Genomic DNA, 21,419 nt, shown 5'->3' on the forward strand with positions numbered 1-21,419 from the left:
ACTAGTCAAAGATTCAGTATAAACTGCGATAATGGGAAAAGCAAAGACAAATTTCTAAGTGATACTTCAGATCGACTGACCAAAATAAATGATTTTGCAAGTCAAGCCAAAAAGTCAGTTTGACTGACCAACGTAACGAAGTCTAATTGTATTGTTTACAGAATTTTACAGGAAAAGTATGTTGAAGTCGAATTGACATGCTGAAAAAATTGCTTAAATCAATTTACATGTAAAAGTTGCATAAAATTCTTAAAGATGTTTCTTAAAGTACATTTGGGTGAAGGAGAATTTTCAGTCTAGAAATTTGGCATATCTTAATGGTAAACATTTCATTGCAGTTTCATGAAAGTATGGTGCTAGCTGCTGAATTTTTTGGTTCCCAATATCAAAATATTAATTGCTTGCCTGATAATTCCTTGAAGTTAGTAATAGAGATTTTGTTTTTCCGTTCTATCAATGGTGCAGTTGTTTTAAAAAAATGGCACCAAACAACTGTAAAGATTTTTGTGAAAAAATTGCTCGTAGCTTTTAATACTAACATATAGAATCTCACCTTGGCTTAGAGATTTTCGCTTGTGATCGGTTAGAAAAAAATTTCGTTTTATCCTACTCGCAATTTTCTGTTCTAGAAAAATTTGGATGAATCTAAATTTTGGCAAAGAAACTATGGTATGGATATAATCTATTATGTACCTAGAGATGACTGTGCAAAACGCAAATCCTGCTTGATCCACAGACTTCTTCATGTCAGAGCTGTCATTGTCCATCTGAGTCCACCACATATGCAATACTTGTGATTCCATGGAAATCCGACATAGTATAAAGTTACACTAAAAGTGAACAAGAAACTACCGATGAGAAACTCAAGAATGTCGTAATCATGTTAACCCCATAACTCCCAAGATCTGATTGTTAATTCTCCCCTCTAGCTACTACACATTTTCTTGTAAATTGGTTACGAGAATTTGGTGTTTAATCAAGGTAATAGTGATGAGTTTGAGTATTCTCATTACCTGTTTGCTGAATAATGTATAGGTATTGTAGAGAGAAGTTACATGTTTATCACTCATGGGAGTTAAAGGGTTAGCTGATAAATTAATGCCCTTGGATAGCCTGAGCAAGAGAATGAAGCGAGTTTCTCCTTTGAATTTTACGAGCTAGCAAAAATTACTTTCTCTTGGGTCATACTCGCTAAAGCCGCCATCAAATTTTCACAGAATCTTATTTTTTACTTGATAGAATAGTTTGAATCTAACTACAAAAAGACAGGAGTGAAAACTCTCTTGCATGAATATGTGAGAAAATCGTGCTATTTGTGAATTCATTTGCAATTAAATTGTAAATTCCACAATGTTGTTCTTAGCTGACAGATAACTCCTTTTCAATTTAGAGGGGAGAAAAACAGATAAAGTGTGCACTAAATATTGACAAATTGAAGAAGCTGAAATTTTTTTTAAACAATGTACTATGGGCCAGTCTCAAACGTAAATAGCAAAAAAATTAAAACAAAACCTTGCCGAAAATGGCTGGGCAGCCGTCCCGTGGGGCGAGTTTGATTTGCATTTCCAATGAAAACAATATGGCGGCCGTACTAAATGTGACCCCGTGAAGGTTATTCAAGGTCAGCCCAACGGGCATGAAGTGTAGACAGGTAATCAGCGCCAATTTCATTTCCTTGAATTTTACCGACACGACTAAGAATGACCGTGACAACGACAAGAAATAATAATAATGATAAGGTGGTATCTAAATAATGAGATATGAGGCTCTGCGGATCTCTTACCAAAGACAGACTCACGCGATCTGTTTCGATTCTGCACAGAGTGTAGATCGAAATCTAATCTTCTTTATATCTGTATTTATTTGTTCCTGAAGATGATTTCTTAAGTAATTTTTTCTTTTGAGATCAACAAAATGATAACTCAGCACGTTTTTGTTCCAAATTTCTTTTTCTTTCTGGTTTCGTTAAATTTCATCAATTTACTTTCGGGGTTTTCTTTAAGAATGTTATAATAACCCAATAAATATGATATCAAAATAAACAATGATTTCAAAAAAACCGATTACTTGGGTCCACTAATTTAAAAAAAAAAAGGAAAAAAGAACTCACCATTTTATTGGTCCATTTGGTGACACAGTTTGAGGGGCTATAGGTCAGCGGACACCATTCACTTTCACTGAACTGCAAAAGAAAAAAGTAAATTTTTAGACAAATTGAGACATGGGAAATTATGATCTAGATCAAAATTGGTAAAGAAAATTTTGTACACAAAAAAAAACTCTCTGAAGCTCACCTTTGCAACTGACACATGTCAAAGATATCTCAATCATGCAGCCATGTTTTTTGTCAAAGATCCCTGGAGAACTAAGACCTGAATAGAGATGATGATATGAAATCAGTTTACAAACAAGTATAATTTTTAACCATAACTAGATAAGAAAAACTGTACATTTTGAAAAATGGAGGATACCGTTGTGAATATTTTTCTTAAAACAATTCTAATTTCAATTGATATAGGACCATTTGGTTCGTCAAGGTGTATTTTGCAAACATCGTGTATTGTAATTGTATCAAGACTTGATATTTCCAAAATGGATCGTTAAATTTTGCATGAAATTTGACGTAAAATAATTCTTTTCCGACTGAAATGGTGAAAAAAACTGCCACTCAGAGAGATTCAGAAGTAAGCGTACCTTTAATGAAGAAATTGTAAAGGGCACCAAAGAGCTGCCACAAATATCTCACTCGTGAAACAGGGACAACAAATAAGGCTTGATATTGAAGCGCTAACCATCGAAGCAGTAGTTTCTGTGCTTTTATCAACCTGAAAAATACCAGTGAAGGTCTCCCAGCTCAAAGGTTTGGTAGAGTGTATTTGTAGTTAGCGTCTTTCCTAACACGTGTTGCATTCCTTGGCCTTCGTATCGTTCAATTGAGTCCAGTTAGAGTCTTGCAGTCGTATGGTGCGTCTGTCGTTCTTCATGGACGTAACCGCCTTTCTCTTAGTTGGGAAAATGACTAAGAATGTTGCATTCCTCTGGAAAACTTCAACCGAGAGGAAGCAATGGCGGACGGCAAGCTGAAGTGCTATGAATAATTACCTTTGGATTAAGCACGTGGTAATGTAAATTTCTCACAGTTTTGCGTTTAGTCTCGCATCCTGATACACCCAATGGTATCGTTATCGTAAAGATTTTTTTCTCAATCCTTCTTTCTACTATTCCAAAGACGTGCCTCACGTAAATTGGCTTATACCGTTGAGCTCCCTTGCGTTTCAATTCATTTTACTTGACGAGAAGACCAGAAAATTGTCGTGCATTTTCGCCACCTAAATTTTAAGTTTCGTGTATTTTTGAATTAGAAAAATTGTTTCTCATGAAGGTGGGAGGGAAGGGGGGAGGTCAAAAGCAAACCTTAACCCCTTTGCTACTACCCCCTCTACAACACAAATGGAAGATCTCTTTAAAAACTTCAAAGCATTTTAATTAAGCTAATAACAACGCGTAGCGATTTAATCCAGCTAAAAAGAGTAATTACTATAAATAAACTAATTTACTTGACTTTTTTTCTGACATATGGGATTCAGCTAATAACTTTTCTAAAAATTTAACTATTATACTGTCACGTACAAAATATAGTTCAAAGTTGGCATTCAGAGATGTAGGAAATTTTATATACGGTTAGTGATCTCCGTGAGAACGAAATAACGAGTAATTGACCTCTTTATTTTTCAGTTGTGTTGAAGTTGTTACCAGAATAAAATAATTGTTTTAATTTGTGTGCCAAAATGCCCAGAAGATCTGACAACGGCCACCAAAATCAGACGCAAAATAACACAGTGAGTTAAAGAAAACTGTATGGTTAAATCAAAGCTTGTACTTGCAAATGATTAGTTGAGTAGAGGACGAAAATCTGTAGCCAATCATAAGACGTGAAGGTAGCACGAACTTTACATGTATCATAAATACAATTACTCTAACTATTCAAAATACTTGTTTTTAGTTTCTGAATTGTTTCAACAAGTAAAGTAAAGTCAATTGAAATTTACATCATGCTAATCATTTCTGTTCTATTTTTCCTTTCGGGCTTCTTTTTCCGTAAGGTTTTGTCCACGGGATTTATCTTCCCCGTAAGTTTCCTCCTTCCCACGATTATCTTTCTCCCCAGGGTTTTTTTCTTCAATGCGATTTTGTTCAGCACCTCGGTTTGAAGTCTCTTCCGCCGCTTGCAAACTGTCGTTACCGTATGTTTCTTCTTTCCCAGGGTTTTCTTCTGTCCCAGGGGTTTCTTCTTCCCCACGGGTTTGCTCCTCCCACGGATATCGTTCCAGTCTCTCTTGAAAATCTTTCTCCGCCAATCTACTAACCTCCCAGACTTTTATATCAGTTTCACGATCGTTCCCAGCATTAATCCAATTATTTGCTGCCCATTTTGTTCCCTTCAGGACGTCACATCCACCATGATAACTCATCACATCCAGGGGGCCCAGCCAGCCTGTTTCTTCGTTGATAAGATGATTGTACCAAAACAAGGCGGTGCCACGCTTTGGTTTGTAGTACAAGTTGGCATCATAACAATGGTCACTTAGGTCACACTTGTTCACTCCACCATCCATCAGCGACTAAAGTGAATAAAATTAAGAGAGATTCAAAATATGAAAGGAATTGAACCCAAGACTGGGTTAATGACAGGGAACATAGAGGACGAAGGACGGAAGGAAACAGAGAGGAACCAAAGAAAAGAGGGAGAAAAGAACGAAGACACGAAGGCATGAAGGAACGAAGGAACGAAGGAACGAAGGAACGAAGGAACGAAGGAACGAAGGAACGAAGGAACGAAGGAACGAAGGAACGAAGGAACGAAGGAACGAAGGAACGAAGGAACGAAGGAACGAAGGAACGAAGGAACGAAGGAACGAAGGAACGAAGGAACGAAGGAACGAAGGAACGAAGGAACGAAGGAACGAAGGAACGAAGGAACGAAGGAACGAAGGAACGAAGGAACGAAGGAACGAAGGAACGAAGGAACGAAGGAACGAAGGAACGAAGGAACGAAGGAACGAAGGAACGAAGGAACGAAGGCACGAAGGCACGAAGGCACGAAGGCACGAAGGCACGAAGGCACGAAGGCACGAAGGACCGAAAGAACGAAAGAACGAAAGAACGAAAGAACGAAAGAATGAAGGAACGATGAAACGAAGGAACGATGGAACGAGGAAATGAAGGAACTGGAAAATAGCATGGAACTGGAGGAACCAAAGAAGGAAGAGACTTACGAACGAAGAATGGTTAGTGTTTGTGCGTGAGAAATTTCTCGTAACTTGAAGCAATAAGAAGCTGTTTAGCATGAGATGACTTACAGATGTTAAAACGACTCTCGCATTCTGTCAAACAAATGAAACTCTGATTCAGATGAGTTTGCAGTGAATCGAGAATTGATTAAAAAGGCTTGTAAAAAGAATTGTGAAAATTAACTGTTAACTCTGAGAAATCTACTTTTACAATTAACTCAGGTCAATAACCCCATAGCAATTTTCAGTTTAGTGTGATTCCTTTGTTCTGATTGGCCTTTGCCGTTACTTTCCTTTGTTTTCACGACACTTAATCGAAAAGCGCTCTTTGTAATCGTCAACCATTAAGTTGATGTCAACGTTTATTGTGCCCCTCGAAGGAGAAGTGGCGTTTACCTCTCTGAACTTTCCAATTTTTGTAACATTTTTTAACAACATCGATGCTTTTTTTTTTAACTAATACAGATCTCTGCACACATTTGTCATGGCATCTGCGGCTATACTAAATCAAAAGAGAATAAAACAATGTAGTTTATGCTCCCGGGTATAAATATGTTTTGGGCCTGACTAAGGGTCATTTTAGCCCGGGTCGCTAAGCGAGGGCTTACGTGACTCTGAAAAGGGCACAAAACAAATCTATGCCCAAGGATGTCAACTCTATTAATTTCATTATCACTATAAAGGGCATTGTGAAAATAGAGAGTGAAAAAAAACAAACAAACAAACAAACAAACAAACAAAACAAAAACGAAACAAAACAGCCAAGCGAGCGTGCGAGCAATGATAATAATAGTGATAACAATATAGTTTATGTATTCGATAATTATGGCAAAGAATTCAACATACTTCATTTACTGGTACAGTTTTGTTGTCGGCAATAGGAAATGCAGTCTCACCACCCAGTGTAGGTTCATTTAGATAATAAAAGAACGTCAAATACCTAACAAAAAAGACAGAGAAAAACATTGCAGCTGTTGGTAACAAACGTGTTGTTTCTGTTTCATTGCCATCCATTCCCTTTAATTTTTTTATCCGTCCCGTTCCCGTTTTGTTTCCATCCCTTCCCATTTCCTGCCCTTCCCCCTTCCCAATTTCTATCCATCCTCATCCCATTTTTATCCATCTTCTCTCATTTTCTATATATCCAACCCTTTCCATTTTCTATTCATCCCTTCCCATTTTCTATCCATTCCTTCCCATTTTATATCCATCTCTTCCCATTTTCTACTCACCCCTTCCTGATTTCTACCCATCCCCTTCTTATTTTATATCCAGCCTTTTCCGTTTTTCTATCCATTCCCTATCATTTCCTATCCATCTCTTCCCATTTCCTATCCATTCCCTTATCATTTTCTATCCAACCTTTTCCATTTTCCACCCATCCCCTCTCATTTCCCACCCATTCCCTTCCCATTTCCTACCTACCCACCCCCTTCCCATTTTCTATCCCTTCCAATCCCATTTCAAATTTTGTTCTCTATTTCACCTCATAACACATACGTTCAATCAGCGGACGTTGTCGAATAACGGTTTCGTTTACCTTTGCCACATAACGCATTAACCTTGCAAACATTTCAGAGCCGACTAAAGCATTTAAGGTTTTAAAGTTCGACGATGACAACGCGATGACAAAATCATAACGTGCTCTTGATTAAACTTCAATTGAAATTGTGGACAATAAACTTCAGGGACACATTTTGCTTGTTCAAATTTCATTTAATCTGTACCCCTGCTTTTTAGGCCCACCTGCACGGAATACAATCCATATCTTCTAATTCACCCTCATCAAGAGTTTCAACTTGATGACAGCAAGGCAAAAGTTTTTCCAATTCGTCGTCTGAATCATAATGGCAGTGATAATGTTGCTTCTCACGATACCTAATGACCTAAAGCATTAAAAACGCGTTATAATGATAACGATGACTGTAACGGTAACGGTAATAGTACGGCATCAATAGATGTCAATCTTATCATGTATGAAATAATGGCAATGTCGATATGAAAGGCTTTAACAATGGAAATAATGTTGTCATCTTATAATAAGATCAAAATCCAAAGTTCTAATGCGCTCTGAGATATAAAAAGATGTAAAGAAAGCCCCGCCTAACCAATGGGCCTGAAAAATTTTAAACTTACGAATTAGTATTGGGGGTCTGAGTTAAATAAAAATTCAACCATTCCGTTTCTTTTCCCGATATTTACATAATTTAAATTTCAAATCCAGTTACCATCTCGACCCTGAGAGGAAACACGGCAAAACAAAAGGCAACTTTTCTGTGCCGGTTACAAACGAGACTTTCGAGAAACAGATCTCAGTTGAGTAGACCTAACGGGAAGTAAAAGGAAGGGGGGGGGGGAGCACAGTTGATAGGGAAGGGGGTACACTGTTTAGAAAGAAAGGGGGGACAAAGTTAACAAGGAAGAAAGAACACAGTTAATAAGGAAAGGGGGAACACAGTTAAGAGGGAAGGGAGGACACAGTTGATTGGGAAGGGAGGACACGGTTAACCGGGAAGAGGGGCACTGTTAATAGGAAAAAGGGGGCACAGTTAATAGAGAGAAACACCTAAGACGTGGTGTTTTCGCTTGTAACTGCATAGTGTGTTTATTACGTTAGAAACACAAACCTGCATGTCTTCACTGCTCCAGATCATATCTCTAGGAAGACGTGTCACTAAGTGTATTCTGTAGAAAAAATAAGTAGAGCAGGGAATAAGGAAGTGACAGCCATAACCTCAGTGGAGCGAAACTACAAACGCCAAAGTTATTACGTGAAAGACAATACAAAGGATGTTCGAATTCGCGTTGGCATGCCAAACATAAATATCTCACTAGAACAAACCATAACTACGGTTTTCAAATTTTCAAAACATTCCACGACTTATAAGTATATTCATCCTGCACTTATAGAATTTCCACGTTAAGGGACGGCTATTTCCCCCCCCCCCCCTTCGATGCGTCTTCATAAATGGTTCCATCGAAATTTTAGTTTTATTTGAATTCTAGTAATGCTCGTTTTCTGAAGTGAAGAAGAAGCATTCTCTCTGGGTGGAAAAGCATGGGAAATTTATAATAATGAATGGTGTAAAATACAAAACAGTGCACTCTACTCTGCATCCCTTTCAGTTTTTTTTTTAAGTAACCTCTTGGTATATACAATTTTTCAAGTAAACAGATGCCACAATTTTTCGGCTTCCCAGGTTTTCATAATATGCTCACTTAAATGCTCTTAGTTTAGTAGTTTACGAGTTTCTAACAACTGTGTGTGTTTATTTCTTCTAGATGAGATCTATGTCATTGTAATTCACAGAGCTAATTTTGAAACGATTCAGCCACTAAAAGTCATACGTTGAAGTAAAACTATTAGTAAGATCTTTGTAAAGAACACTACACACTTATTTCAGGAGGGGGGGGGGGAAGGGAGTCCAACACAGATGTATAGATTATTGATTTTTCACATCAGAGAGGGTTCAAATACACCCTTGGAACTCACCGCTCTTAACCACGCCCTAAGATCGTAAGACGTACCTCTCTCGTAGACTATCAAATAGTGGTTTAAAATCGATGTGCTCGTAGGGATCAAGAAAAGCAGTGCTGCTATCTCGAGTTCGCTTATTTGGCTTTGTTTGATGAATTTTCTCCAAGTAATGCGTTATGTCTTTCATCTTGCTGTCTGTTGCTAATTTTATGAATTCGTTGTATGTTATCACACCTGACATAAGATTATTGGTAAAAGAAATAAAAAGAAAAATATTAGTCACCACATAAAATTATCTTCGACTACAGCTGGGCATAATAAATAATCATATTTAATTGGTGTTTATTAGAGCGACAATAAAGACGCGTTCTCCCTTATCACTTTAACTCTCATGAGTGACAAAAATAAAATTTCTCCTTACAATGTTAACACGATATTAAGCAGATAAGTGATGAGAATAAAGAAACATATGGATAAGTGGATTATTAATGGATACAACTCCAAATTCTCCGAACTAACATCATAAGAATCATATGGCAGACAGTAGGGAGAATTATGAATGAAATCTTGAGATTGATAGGGTAAAGCGTCCCATTATTTAATGCTGAATTTTTTCCTTTACATGTGATGTGTAGGTGTAATTATCAGTCGATGAAGTTTTCACACCACTTCGTTTAGCCCCACAGCCACGTGACGTGCAAATACCTGCACAAAATTATGATCTGCTCAAGCAGTAATACCATCAAAGAGTTTTTCTTTCCTTTTTTTTATTCCTACAAATTATATTCTGCTAATGCATTGCAGATTCACTAAGGAGCGAGCGTGCAAACTGACAGATTTATTCTTTAGGCTGTCTAACACTGATTTCCGAAAATAATTCTTACAAGGCATTCAAGTGATAAAACAACTATTGAATTCCATTGTCGCAAAATATCAGAATTTTTCGTTGCCTCTCAAGTTACCTATTCACCATAGCCTTTGGCCTTGGCAATTAATCAAACTTTTCTTTTTTGATAATTTATAAAATTTCACTCCGCCTTGTCCAATAATTACTAACTTACTCACCATCATTGTTTGGGTCCATGGTTAGGTCTTTCATGCTGCAAATGTATCGAAAAACGAAAAGTAAATATTTTAAGACTATTCCATAAAAACCTAGGTTATTGCTTAGAGAGTTCGAAGTCTCCCTCACTCAGTATGTTATATTTCTACGCTAGGTAACCTTCTAGGGTTTTTGAATAAAAATCCTTTGAGTTTTTTTAAGCCAGGAGAGTAATTTTCATTTAGAATATCTCAGAAACTCGTGAAACGGTCAAAATTGTATGAAGTATCAAGCGATGTGAGTTGGAAACAACATACATTTTCTTTGTAAATTTTTCGTCGACAAGAACTCTCCCCAGCTCCATGAGAGCCTGAGAAATCTGTGGAAAAATAAAAATAAATAGGGTTAAAACAGTTACTCAGCAATTGATATACTCATCTCTTTTATACCTCTCATGAATATTTATATAGCGAGGGAGGTTCTCCAACAATTGTGACAACATTGGTTTTTTTTTCCGAGGAAAGATAAGCTCTAACAAGGAATTAACAACAGTTTAGCGAATATCTATTCAAACATTCAGCTCAAATACATTCCTTAGAGATAGGGAGCTGATGAACAAATGTCTGGGCCCACTGCCATGACAACGAATAGGAATAAGTTTTTTTTACGATAACTCAGTCTAAGGGTTTAAGCTTGATGAATAACAGTTTCACAAAATGCTTTTTTCTCCCTCAAATATTATCATTTTATGAGAGAGGGCATGCAGAAAGAGAAGTACTTATTGTGTCAGTTGGCTAAAAGGTCCTACTAGAACGAAGGTCTCATACGAACAAGTTACTGCCCACCTACCCCTCCCCTAACCCAACATTAACCCTACCTTGTTATCAGTTGACTGTTGTTGGGTTAGGGGAGGAGTAGGTGGGCAGTTGTCCAGATACTGATATTTATCCCAAGTTAACATCACAAGACGTCACGAGAAATTTGCTGTAATAAGCAAATAGAACTTCACCAAAGTACCTTGTAAATGACTAAAGAGGGTAATTTCCTGAAGAAACTGTCCGCTGCGTCGGTGGGGGGGGGTTTTAAAAAATAATTTGGTTTCATCAAATGAGTTGATAACGTAAACTGGCCGCCGTGAAGGGTTTCCAAAGCTTCAGAAACTCTTTACGGTGGCCAATTTACATAATCAACTCAGTTAATAAAACCAAACTATCTTGTAAACTCCCTTACGCGTACAGTTGGAAAAAGGAAGTAAGTTTGTCACAATATGTTTCAGTCTTCTATTTGCCTGGTCGAAGGTGGGGCGCGACGTCTTCAGACAAGTCGCAGAAGACATTAAAGCAAAGCTAAATCAATCCCAGATTACTTTCGACATCAATTGAAACTTTCTCTGTAGTGGACGAGTATTTTGTAAGCATACATCTATCACTTACCTCTGCTACGTCTATACTTCCGTCAGCGTTTAAATCGAGATTCTGAAAAGTTTCTTCAGGATTCTCTGGCACATTTCTTTCCGCGGTTCTGTTTGGACTTAGTTCCTCGCCTTCGGGTACTTTTTCTCCAAGAGTTTTAGATCGCTCTAGACCTTGTGTTTTCGCCATGAATATAATATCATCACATTCCTCTTCGCTAAGGAAATCTTCGATTTCTAAGAGAAAAATGGAAATAGATTTGCACTCGCAAGTAAAATTTGGAATGGAAATGATCTTTTACAACGTAAGGTGTGTTTAAGGCAAATGTGGCTACTAAGGCAGACTCATAATGGACGTGGTCCATCTGTCTTATCTTGATTTAATTTTCTTATAAAAAGGCCACCCTAAGAAAGCTTTTTAAACAACCTATAGCAAAGGATTGTGGGACAGAGGCTAGACGCGGGGAGTAGCCAAACTGACTAGCACCTGATCAACTTAAATCAACGGCGTTCTCTGACCTTATGTGCATAGACGTACGATGAGGACTAACTAAATGAAATAACAGAGACAATACGATCGGCTTGATTGGTCAAAAAACCCGGCTATCGCTTTTTGCACCAGTAAACCAGTAGAAAATTAAATTTTATTCCATAAAAGCAATAGACCACACTTTCTATCGGTTTATCTGCTTAATAACGCACTTTCGATGTTGGATGAACACAAGAAAAGTTTATAAATCCTTTATCTCGTGTTCTCCCAACATCCCACGTGGGTTAAAACGCCGGTAAACTGACCTCCTAAAGGAACTATACCTGCACAGACGTCGAATAGGTCTATGTTAAAGAACAAGGTCTGATAATCTTACCGAAAAGGGCGGGTCGTAAACTGAGTGTCCTCATTGTATGTACTTTCCCAGGGACCAAATTTAGTTCACGCACATAACCAACCTATAAGGAAATAAGGGAAATGTTTAGAACGTGACTCTCAGACCAAGTGAGAAATTCGGCATACGCAGAGACGATGTGCTTTGCCATACTAAGAAATAAGTACCTGTTTCGTTTGATTTTGCTGACTTCCTGATCCAAAACGTTGATATAAACTGAACAAACTTAGCCGTTTACTACTTAAGAATTATTGTAAGTATCTCGAGGGACTCAAAAGGGTTAACGTGTTAATGTTAGCCGTAAAATGGCCAAAACAGTTACCCTTTAGGCGTGAAAATTGAGATTTCAGTCGCAAAAAGTTAACCGTGAACATTTTTCCCCTTATTCGATCAAAATCTTCTACAGTTTCATATTCATTATATTTCTATATATATAGTAATATTGTCACTGAAATAATATGCTATATATATAGAGAATAATGCATGGGCGCGCGTAGATATGGTATTTCTCTTCGAATGCCGGTTTACCTCGACAGCTCACGAGTGAGCTTATATAAACACAATAGCCTTTAACTGACTAGAAAAGTCGACTTTTTTTAATCATTTGAATGACAATCCCCAAATAAAAATCGTAAAGTGTGTTGGCGCACTCAAGATGAAAACATGTGCTGAATCACTACAAAGACAAACAATGGGCCTACTTCTTAATATACAAAATTCTCAGTTATTGAATTGGTACACGGCCAAAATCGGCCTGTGGCAAATCTTTTAGTTGTCGACTTTCGTTGTCAGCCGCGAGAAATGCCATTACCAAAGCCATTGATAACGTAACTTTCGGTTTTTCTTTTCGTATTTTGGTTTTTTTTCCCTTTTACGAAAGTTTGAACATCACTGTCTGCAAGCGATACGGATTTTTCAGTGTTTTTAGCAGCCATAATCCGAAAACATCTGACAGGAGACCTTGGATTGAGAATGGTAAAGGCTTTGCCGTTCATTCATCAACCTGACCAAGTGGCGTGAAAGGCGAATGACGTGTCAACAGCTGATTGGTGATATCAAACATGCGTGAAAAAATATTGTGTTTTGTCACGCGTTTTGTTGCGGCTTTTCTCAGGGCTGGAAATCCAAGTATAGCACCGAAGTTTATAAGATAAATATACATAAACACCTAATTCGATGGTTTAACACATAATACGCGCGGATATTTTGCAAGTTGTATGGTATTTTCCAAGCCCCGAAAGAGCGGGGAAAAATACGTGCAATGACCAAAATGTCCGCCCACGTTGTAAGTTAAATCAGGGATTTATTATTTCACTATTATTTCACTTTTTAAAAATTTAATTTTAGTTTGCTTGTTTTTTCATCGTATAAGGAGTACGCGGACTGACGAAAACAACATGAACGAAATCATTAAAGTGTTCTTTCCGACTTACAAAAAAAATATGCCGCGCATAAACGTTCGTTTCTTTAAAAGTAAAGCCTAAAAAGCGAAAAAAAAATCTTTGGGTCGTATCAGTACGGCCATTTTGTTTCTCCGTATTTTTATCCCTGTTCTACAGTGTAATACCGTGGCATATTTTGTGCGTTCTTGTGACTTCATTTGGTAAAATGACATAAAAGTGAAATAATAAATAACGTTTGTTTGTAAATTTGTTCATTATTCATCCCACAATAAGTGCGGAGTAATCTACGGGTTGTAAATATGTTTTAGAACAATCAATCAATTATATACGTTTTTTAAAAAATTAAAATCAATTTTTTTATTTACCGTAATAGAAAGAACTTAACCATTAGCCGTAAAGTTTTAACTGTAAAAGCTATCACTCTTGAGACCTTTAAAATAACCTTCGTTACTTACCATCAACAAATACCAAATGCAACTTAATATCAAATAGGAGTGTGGAGGTGAGTGATCTATTTATTTTGACAGTTATCAAAAAGAGAAATCGAACAATTTATTCTTATTTTCCTTGCTCTTAAACTCAACATAAGGAAAAGCTGTTCTCTTACAGAATTCCTTTGTTTAGAATATGAACTGAGTGATATAAAACACACGACTCTAATATTCAGACGAGAAGCATCTTCTCGTTAAACGTCTGCTTTTTACCACTTGTGCGCTAAAACCCAAAAACAACGTTTGAAAAACTCATCTTTTTTTCTAGAGAGTCTTTTTTTAAGGTTACAGGAAGAGCGAGTACAAAAATATTATTTTTGCCGTTTTTCAGTTTCTTTTTTTTTAATTACGCCAAGGAACACTCACCAACCTCGCGGCTTTGGCAGCCGGAGATCTTTTAAATTGTGCGCCGCCCTGCTGTCGCCGGTGATAAACACGAATTTTCCAGTTAAACACCATTGGCGAACTGTTAATACTAAAAAGTATTGCACGTAATTTTTAAAACAGAATACATGTATATTTAAATTTCTGTCGTTTCCTGAAGTTTGTTTTCAAAAACAAAAAAGCACTGAGTTAAAAGTTCACCATATCATAATCATATTTTTCATAAACTAAGTTTTTGTTGAAGTTATTGTGTTTTGAATGTCAGGTCAACTTTCTATAACAAAAGACTTCGTAATACAATTCGTAAACGAACCTCCATGACGCGCATTGGAAAATATGGGAAATTCGTTCACCCGATATTTACACAGCTGGTGTACTTAGGCGAGTAAAACCTATATCTCAATTCGAAATGTTAATTCAGCTTAATGCAGCAGACATTTCTCAAGATTCATTACAAAAAGGAAAACACACGAATTGCGTGAAACTGAAAAAGGAAGTTTATATATTTTTTCGTTAAAAAGATGCTTCTTTGATAAATTTTCCTCACTTTTTACCAATACGTAAGACAACAGAATCATTAACGCCAACAAAAAGAACTCATTGGACACCTTAAGCCTGATGATAAGTTGAATATGCGAATCCCAAATTACCTGTTTCACATTTGCATGATATGTTGTAAGAATATAATTTATCTTTTTCTAAGAGACCGACTCAGTTAATGATATATTATTATGACACATTAAAGGCAAACTAAAAAAATTACTGTATTGTCACCCACTTTATTTCGAACAAGAAAAGCTGTATATCTTGTTATTTTTCGAACAGGTTTTCATAAAAAAAAAAAATGCCATATAACTTCATTCGCCCAAATATATCAATTCATAAAAAACTGAAAAAAAGATGGACTGTATTACACTTCTCTGTATTGTCTAACACGGCTTTATAACGCACATTCGAATCGAAGATCAAGGAAATCTTCGCTTATTTCCTAAGTGTATGACTTTAAAACAATGCCTTGTGATGAAAAAACATACATTTTAGGATACCATTCTCAAACTATCAATAACTGTTTCTCTTCCTTTTGAAGCATCTCTTTTCAAAATAAATGGAACCTACTTACAGTTGATATACATTTCGTTACTTTTCTTTTTAGGCACACAGTTTACTATTGCTAGCGTCAAAAATATAAATCGATCATTACACCGGGGCCTTCGTTACTGAGGATTTCTGTTTACTGAGGTTCTTTTCCGTTCAATTTCTTATTATTCGGCGATAGAAAATCGCTCGTCACATTTAAGTCTTCGTGATATCGAACTGAACTGTAGTTTACTCGTCATACATGTGCGTACGTAGATCTGGTTAACGCGAAAAAAAATTAGTATTACATGAGTATTGTTCTACCGTTTACCTCCACTGGGTCAATTCGCGGCAACCTGTATAGACTCTGCTCGTTATCTGTAACTCGTCCGCCTGTAGCTGTCTCTGACATGTTCAGTTGCGTCTCTGCGACAATGTTCCTGTTAAACCAACATCTCAAAGCTACTGATAAGATCACAACTGCGATCGAGACATATGATAAACGTTGGTAAACTGGCTTTAGCGAAACTTTCAACATTTTTGACAATAAAACGCCGCGTGAAACTTTTGGTTTTAACAAGACTAGATTGAAAGTATGAAAGATATGATACTTCAGTTTTGGCTATGGATCTTTTCACAGGCGACAAATTTAAATGTCTTTTTAAGTATTTAAGATCAAATCGATCAGGTGTAAACAGTCTTTGATGTCACAAAACATTAAAAATTGGCTTCAGATTATTAAAAAATGTAAATTACGCGTCATGCATTTTGGTTGTTTAAGTCGCAAAAACAGGTGTCCAATGATCTTCTTTGGAATTGTGACCGCTGGCTAAGGTTTAGTCTCACAAGAATCCGTCCAAGTCTGTAAACCTGTTGAACTTACTAAGATTTGTATCGCATTTTTAGATCTGTGTGGAGAGGGTAAACATATTTAGGGGGTTTTTCAGTGATCCATCATGGCTTTTAATTGCTACCAAAAGCTACGCTTCAAAACTTTGCGCTAAATTTTAATTTGTGTACAAGCGCTGTTATCGTTGCTTAATGCTGCGTAGTCATTGGTTAGCTTGAGAGTACGCTTTCATAAAGCGTCTCTCCTTTGTGGGCGGCACTTAATTTTTGGGCTAAAACTGACTATTGGTGACATTGTTTCCACTCGGTAATTGAGCCTTGCTAAAATTTCAGACTTAACTTGACATTTCCGTTCCGGAAACATGACGAAAACTTGATAGAATCGCCAAGACTCGGTATAGCACGTTTCCGCAAAACGTAAATGTAGTGGAAACATGAATGTTTCCGTCACATTTAAGAAATGCGGAAACGTGAAATTTCGTCCTGTGTAGTCTAGTCACACAAAGGCTTAAACGCGTTTTAAAGCTTTTTTGTTAACCACGGTTCAAATTTTTTTTTTATTCATGGAGGCTGATTAAACCGATGTTTCACGACTTCAAACTTTTTAACACTTTGAAAATGAAAACTAGAGACCACTTTAAACACATAGAAATTCAGTATTTCGCTTCTCTGTTTATGATTTTTATTCAGTTAAACCTACTAGTAGTTTTACTAAGCATGTTTTGCTGGAGTGAATGGGGTATAAGTCAAACTGAATTGGGTTTCAATTCGTCTTACCTTGAATTCAAAGACACCTCAGGCTTAAGCGAGCCTGTAAAATGTCGAGCCAGCGGAATGCCGTTTTGTGCTGAATCAAATCCGTTTAGATCCTCTTCATCTCTACATGAAGTATTGACATCCGACTTTGAGGTCTGTTTTCACACAATCAAACAGTATAAAAAAGTTAAACAAACTTTCTTATAATTAATAGCTTTCCGGCGCTCTCCTAATAAAAATTATACATAATGTCTGCCATTCAATTCATATGATGTACGAAAATTTGATATTGGATCAACTAATTATCACCTTATAAATATTTTACCTTCTTCTCATCACTTATCTACTCAATATTGTATTAATATTGTAAGGAGAAATTTTGTCCTTGTCACTGCTGCGACTTAAGGTTTAGAATACACCGATCAAATCCCTTGATATCAAACTGCTATGGCAATTAATAACAAAGTAATTTAGTATTATCAACTGAGTTGATAAATGGTCAAATTTTGTTGGTGGCTAATTTACGTTATCAACTCGGTTGATAATGCTAAATTACCCTGTTATACTCTCCCACCGACGTTGCACCACAGTTTCTTTAGAGCTTTAATCAATAACAGACCCGTTTAGAATGTCTACATTTACAAATGAACCTTACACTTTGTTCGGCCATGTGTAGTTTACACCGAAAAAGAAATGTCATATCAAATCAAAACGAAGACATTTGTGTAGCTGAGGCACAAAATAAATTCCCTTATGCTACAAAAACTTCTGAAATTAGCAGCATATTCAGAACAACTTTTTTTTGCAAAATTTTAGGTAATGTCCTTAATTAACGGAAGCTACAAAAATTTGAAATTTTTCAAGCTAAAAATTTCGCTGCAGAGTTAAATCATGCGCATTATTAAAAAAGCTGATTGAACAAACTACTGGAACCATAAGAGTTACTCTTCCTAATGGTAGATTTAAATTTTGACTTTCACCTTGGAAAACAGATCTTTTTCATCCATAAATTGATAAAAATCACTTCGAATACGGTATTATTAAATTAAATGCAAGACCCAGTATATCATTTATATCTTCATCAGCAATGGTTCAAAAAGGTAATAAAATTCATATTTCCAAGTTTGAAATCCAATAAAATACCAATAGCACTGTACAAAACGAAACATTTTTTTACGCAATCGCACAACCCCTTCGGGAATCAATTGTTTTAAAATGATTCACGGAACTCACAACCACAATTTAAACCCTTAGTGCGAATTCAGTTCTTTTAAACTCAAAGCAGCAAAATTGGAACAAAATTCTTGAAACATGCAACAACAACACCATTAAATATTTGATGACAAATTTTTAGCTGAAATTTTTACACAAAAGCCACAGACTGTTTTGATCTGTTATACACTCGACTGCAAAAACGTTGACACTATAAAGCGTGAGCAGTGAAGGACGAGACCCATCAGCTTTATGGGTCCACATGTACATGATAACCCCAATTAGTTGCACGTAGTAAATGATAGAAGCTACCCACGCTTTTCTGACAGAAAAAAATTGTCTTCAACAAAGATTTTCATAAATAATTAAAACAGTAAAGCATTGATAATAAAACTATGCCTTCATTTTCCATGAAGCCGTTTGGTCTCATCCTTCACGAATCATACTTTTTAGGTATCAAAGTGTTTGCAATGGAGTGTATGCTTCGCCACATCCTCCTTAGATACACCCAGAAGCTTCCCTCGTGTAGATAAATTTCCCCTCTGTCTAAAACCTTGTGTAACTGTTTGAATTCTGACATGGATACTCAAGTGAGAGAAAATATACCATGATTACATTGCATATATTATTTATGTTGCATTTGACATCAATCAGGGCCGCTAATAATCATGTACAACATTACTGCAAAATAAAGCGATCTGAGTTCATAGTGTTGTTGGAGTAGTAAGTTGTCGCAACAGCGAGCGCACTAATAAAAAGCTACTATACTACACTGGTCTATTCGATCACCCAGTGTTAGCCCACAAGATTTCTTGAGGCACAGACGACTGAAAGAAAAGTTGTTATACTCTGCAACCTCGCGCTAAAAAACACCTGTTCGTAACAACATGATTTTTTTTTTCACAGACTGTCACTTTTCCAATTCATTTAACGAAACGAAACTTCGGCCGTTTCATATTTTCAAAGCCAAGTTAACCCAACCATTTCCTTAATATGCTAAGGTTTTAATTTCTCGAACCGTCTGTCGTTAAATACTCATTATCCATGTTAGATTGAGAAAGATCATCACCATAATCTGCATCGTTTTCAATAAGACGTAACTTAATTGCACTACATTTACACAAAGTAGAACAGACCAAGATTTTCACGTTCTTGAATAACTGATCATCCATTTAGAAATAAGATCGATGAATGAAAAGTGCTAAAATATTATTGTTTTTTAAATATACAGCTGGTGCTACAGCGACTTTTTAAGGAATCCCTACCTTCAAATGCTTAATTTTCCAGTTTGTTTCAAAAATTTCTCGAGGCGAACATGATTTGTAAGTGGGCAGCTCAGGAGACAGGTTTTCATGAACGGTTATTCCACGATTAACGATAAATCCAAGTGTTAGAAATATCTTAAAAATTTCTAGCATTTTGTGCGAAAAACACAACTTGATTAAGGTTTTGGGAGTTTGTTCAAAAACAAAGTACAGTACCGACTAAATCTGAAGAGTTCTCCAGTAAGGAAATAATGACAAAGAGGACAAAAAGCCGCAAGTCATCAAATATCACGGGCGTAAGTTTTATGATCAGATAATATTATGTCTCTCTTTTTTGTAAATTCATTGTTCCCTTGTCATCTCATAGGATGTTCGCTAATTTATGCCATTACTGTCGAGGTAGAGGATTTAAACTAACTCGTCAAGCAAATTGAAAGAAACTGCTATGTCTTATCCTTCAGTTTTAATGATAGACTCATCTGAGACAGTCTAAAAAAACTTCGGTTTTTTAAAGACACCTTTAAAGACAGAAAAAAATAAAGACAGTCTAAAAAAATTCTGTTTTTTAAGGACACCTTTAAAGACAGAAAAATGTAAAAATGAATCAGTGAGGAAAATAATTGCTGCAAACAATAGCTGTTGATTGATGTCCTTTGGATAAAGTTACAAGCCCCCAAATAATTATTAAATCTCCTTTTCGTTTTCTTTGTATTAATTGTATTATTGCCAAAAATTTTTAATTTGAGATGATCGTTTATCAGTAGTTGATAATTAAAATTTTGTCCAATGACAAAAGACTTTGCGTGTTGTTTACCGAAAGATTTCTTATTTAATTTGATCATGACAAAGTTATCGTATCAAAAAGAACAATAAAACAACTTAAAAATTGTCTTGTGTTTCTTTTTCTTCTCTAATAATTACAAAATTGTAAACAGATGTTAGGTTCTTTGAAAAGCTTAAAGGGAAAAGATTTCAAAGTAACCACATAGTTATGTGACCTTTTAAAAATTAGTTTTATTATATTTAACAATTATCGGTAATCAACGAAGAGGGGGTAAACATTCTCTATTTTCATCGACGCGGAGGGGATAATCGTATAAGTAAATCTCACTCAGACACCAAGGAATAAGCTTATTTCTGTTGATACACCGAAGAATGGTCGACATCGGAATCTTAGCTTTTGACGCACGATTTTGTCTAGGTCTTCAGCTGCTCAGAAGCGAATGGCACTTTCTAATCACTTCCATTAAGCGGCGCTGCATTTGCCGGTAACCCTCTATTTAGCAGTTAGTCATCCAAGTCCCTTAGTTAACGTAATCTTCACCTCTAGTAACGGTCGTGGTTACCCTTAACTGAGTCCCAAAAGCCTTCATGCGCTGTCCTCCACCTGTATTAAACGGTCAGTTGAAGCGGCACCTCTTAAATAAAACTGAGAAAAACATTTCAAGTAAAATAAGTCAGTTTTTCATCTCCCGGAATCAATTTTACAAGTATCTTTGAACGTTTTTACGTACATTTAGTTGTCAATTTTGGCATGATAAGGCGATTTTATCAATTTTTAAAACTAGCTCTATTCTGCGTACCCTGTATTAAGCGATCAACCTTTTGTTAAGTACGTAGTCACCTCGACATTTCCGGTGGATAACCGCTCATACAGGTTTGACTGTAATGTGTAGGTCACAAAATGAAATGGAATTAGTTCATTTTCTTTATCGACCCATTCCAAAATCAATGAACGTATTACAAGCATCGTCTAATTATTTCTCACTGATCATTCGTGAAATTTGTTATGCAAGCGTTGGCAGATACAAAAATATGCAACAGACATTGTCAGACGTTTTTTCGTTTCTCGTCACCAGTCTTTCTCAGTTTTCGT

At 36.3% G+C, this 21,419-nt stretch overlaps 1 protein-coding gene across 2 annotated transcripts; it reads right to left on the reverse strand.

Moving 5' to 3' along the window:
- Positions 1 to 3,454: 3,454 nt before the first annotated feature.
- Positions 3,455 to 19,767, reverse strand: LOC131788070 (transmembrane prolyl 4-hydroxylase-like). Of its 2 annotated transcripts, XM_066159849.1 has the most exons (13): positions 19,544 to 19,767; positions 17,088 to 17,221; positions 15,793 to 15,901; positions 12,089 to 12,170; positions 11,245 to 11,459; positions 10,129 to 10,190; positions 9,835 to 9,869; positions 8,820 to 9,003; positions 7,919 to 7,976; positions 7,038 to 7,177; positions 6,138 to 6,231; positions 5,361 to 5,384; positions 3,455 to 4,622 (listed from the first exon to the last, which is right to left on the reverse strand). In XM_066159849.1, the coding sequence occupies exons 1-13, from the start codon at positions 19,694 to 19,696 to the stop codon at positions 4,071 to 4,073; spliced, it is 1,842 nt and encodes a 613-aa protein (XP_066015946.1). In that variant the 5' UTR covers positions 19,697 to 19,767; the 3' UTR covers positions 3,455 to 4,070. The 2 variants fall into 2 exon arrangements, with proteins under 2 accessions (XP_066015946.1, XP_058961124.2); XM_059105141.2 differs by lacking the exon at positions 5,361 to 5,384 and having other exon boundaries at positions 3,456 to 4,622.
- Positions 19,768 to 21,419: the final 1,652 nt, after the last annotated feature.

Source organism: Pocillopora verrucosa, chromosome 12, assembly GCF_036669915.1.
Source record: "Pocillopora verrucosa isolate sample1 chromosome 12, ASM3666991v2, whole genome shotgun sequence".
Taxonomy (NCBI): domain Eukaryota; kingdom Metazoa; phylum Cnidaria; class Anthozoa; order Scleractinia; family Pocilloporidae; genus Pocillopora; species Pocillopora verrucosa.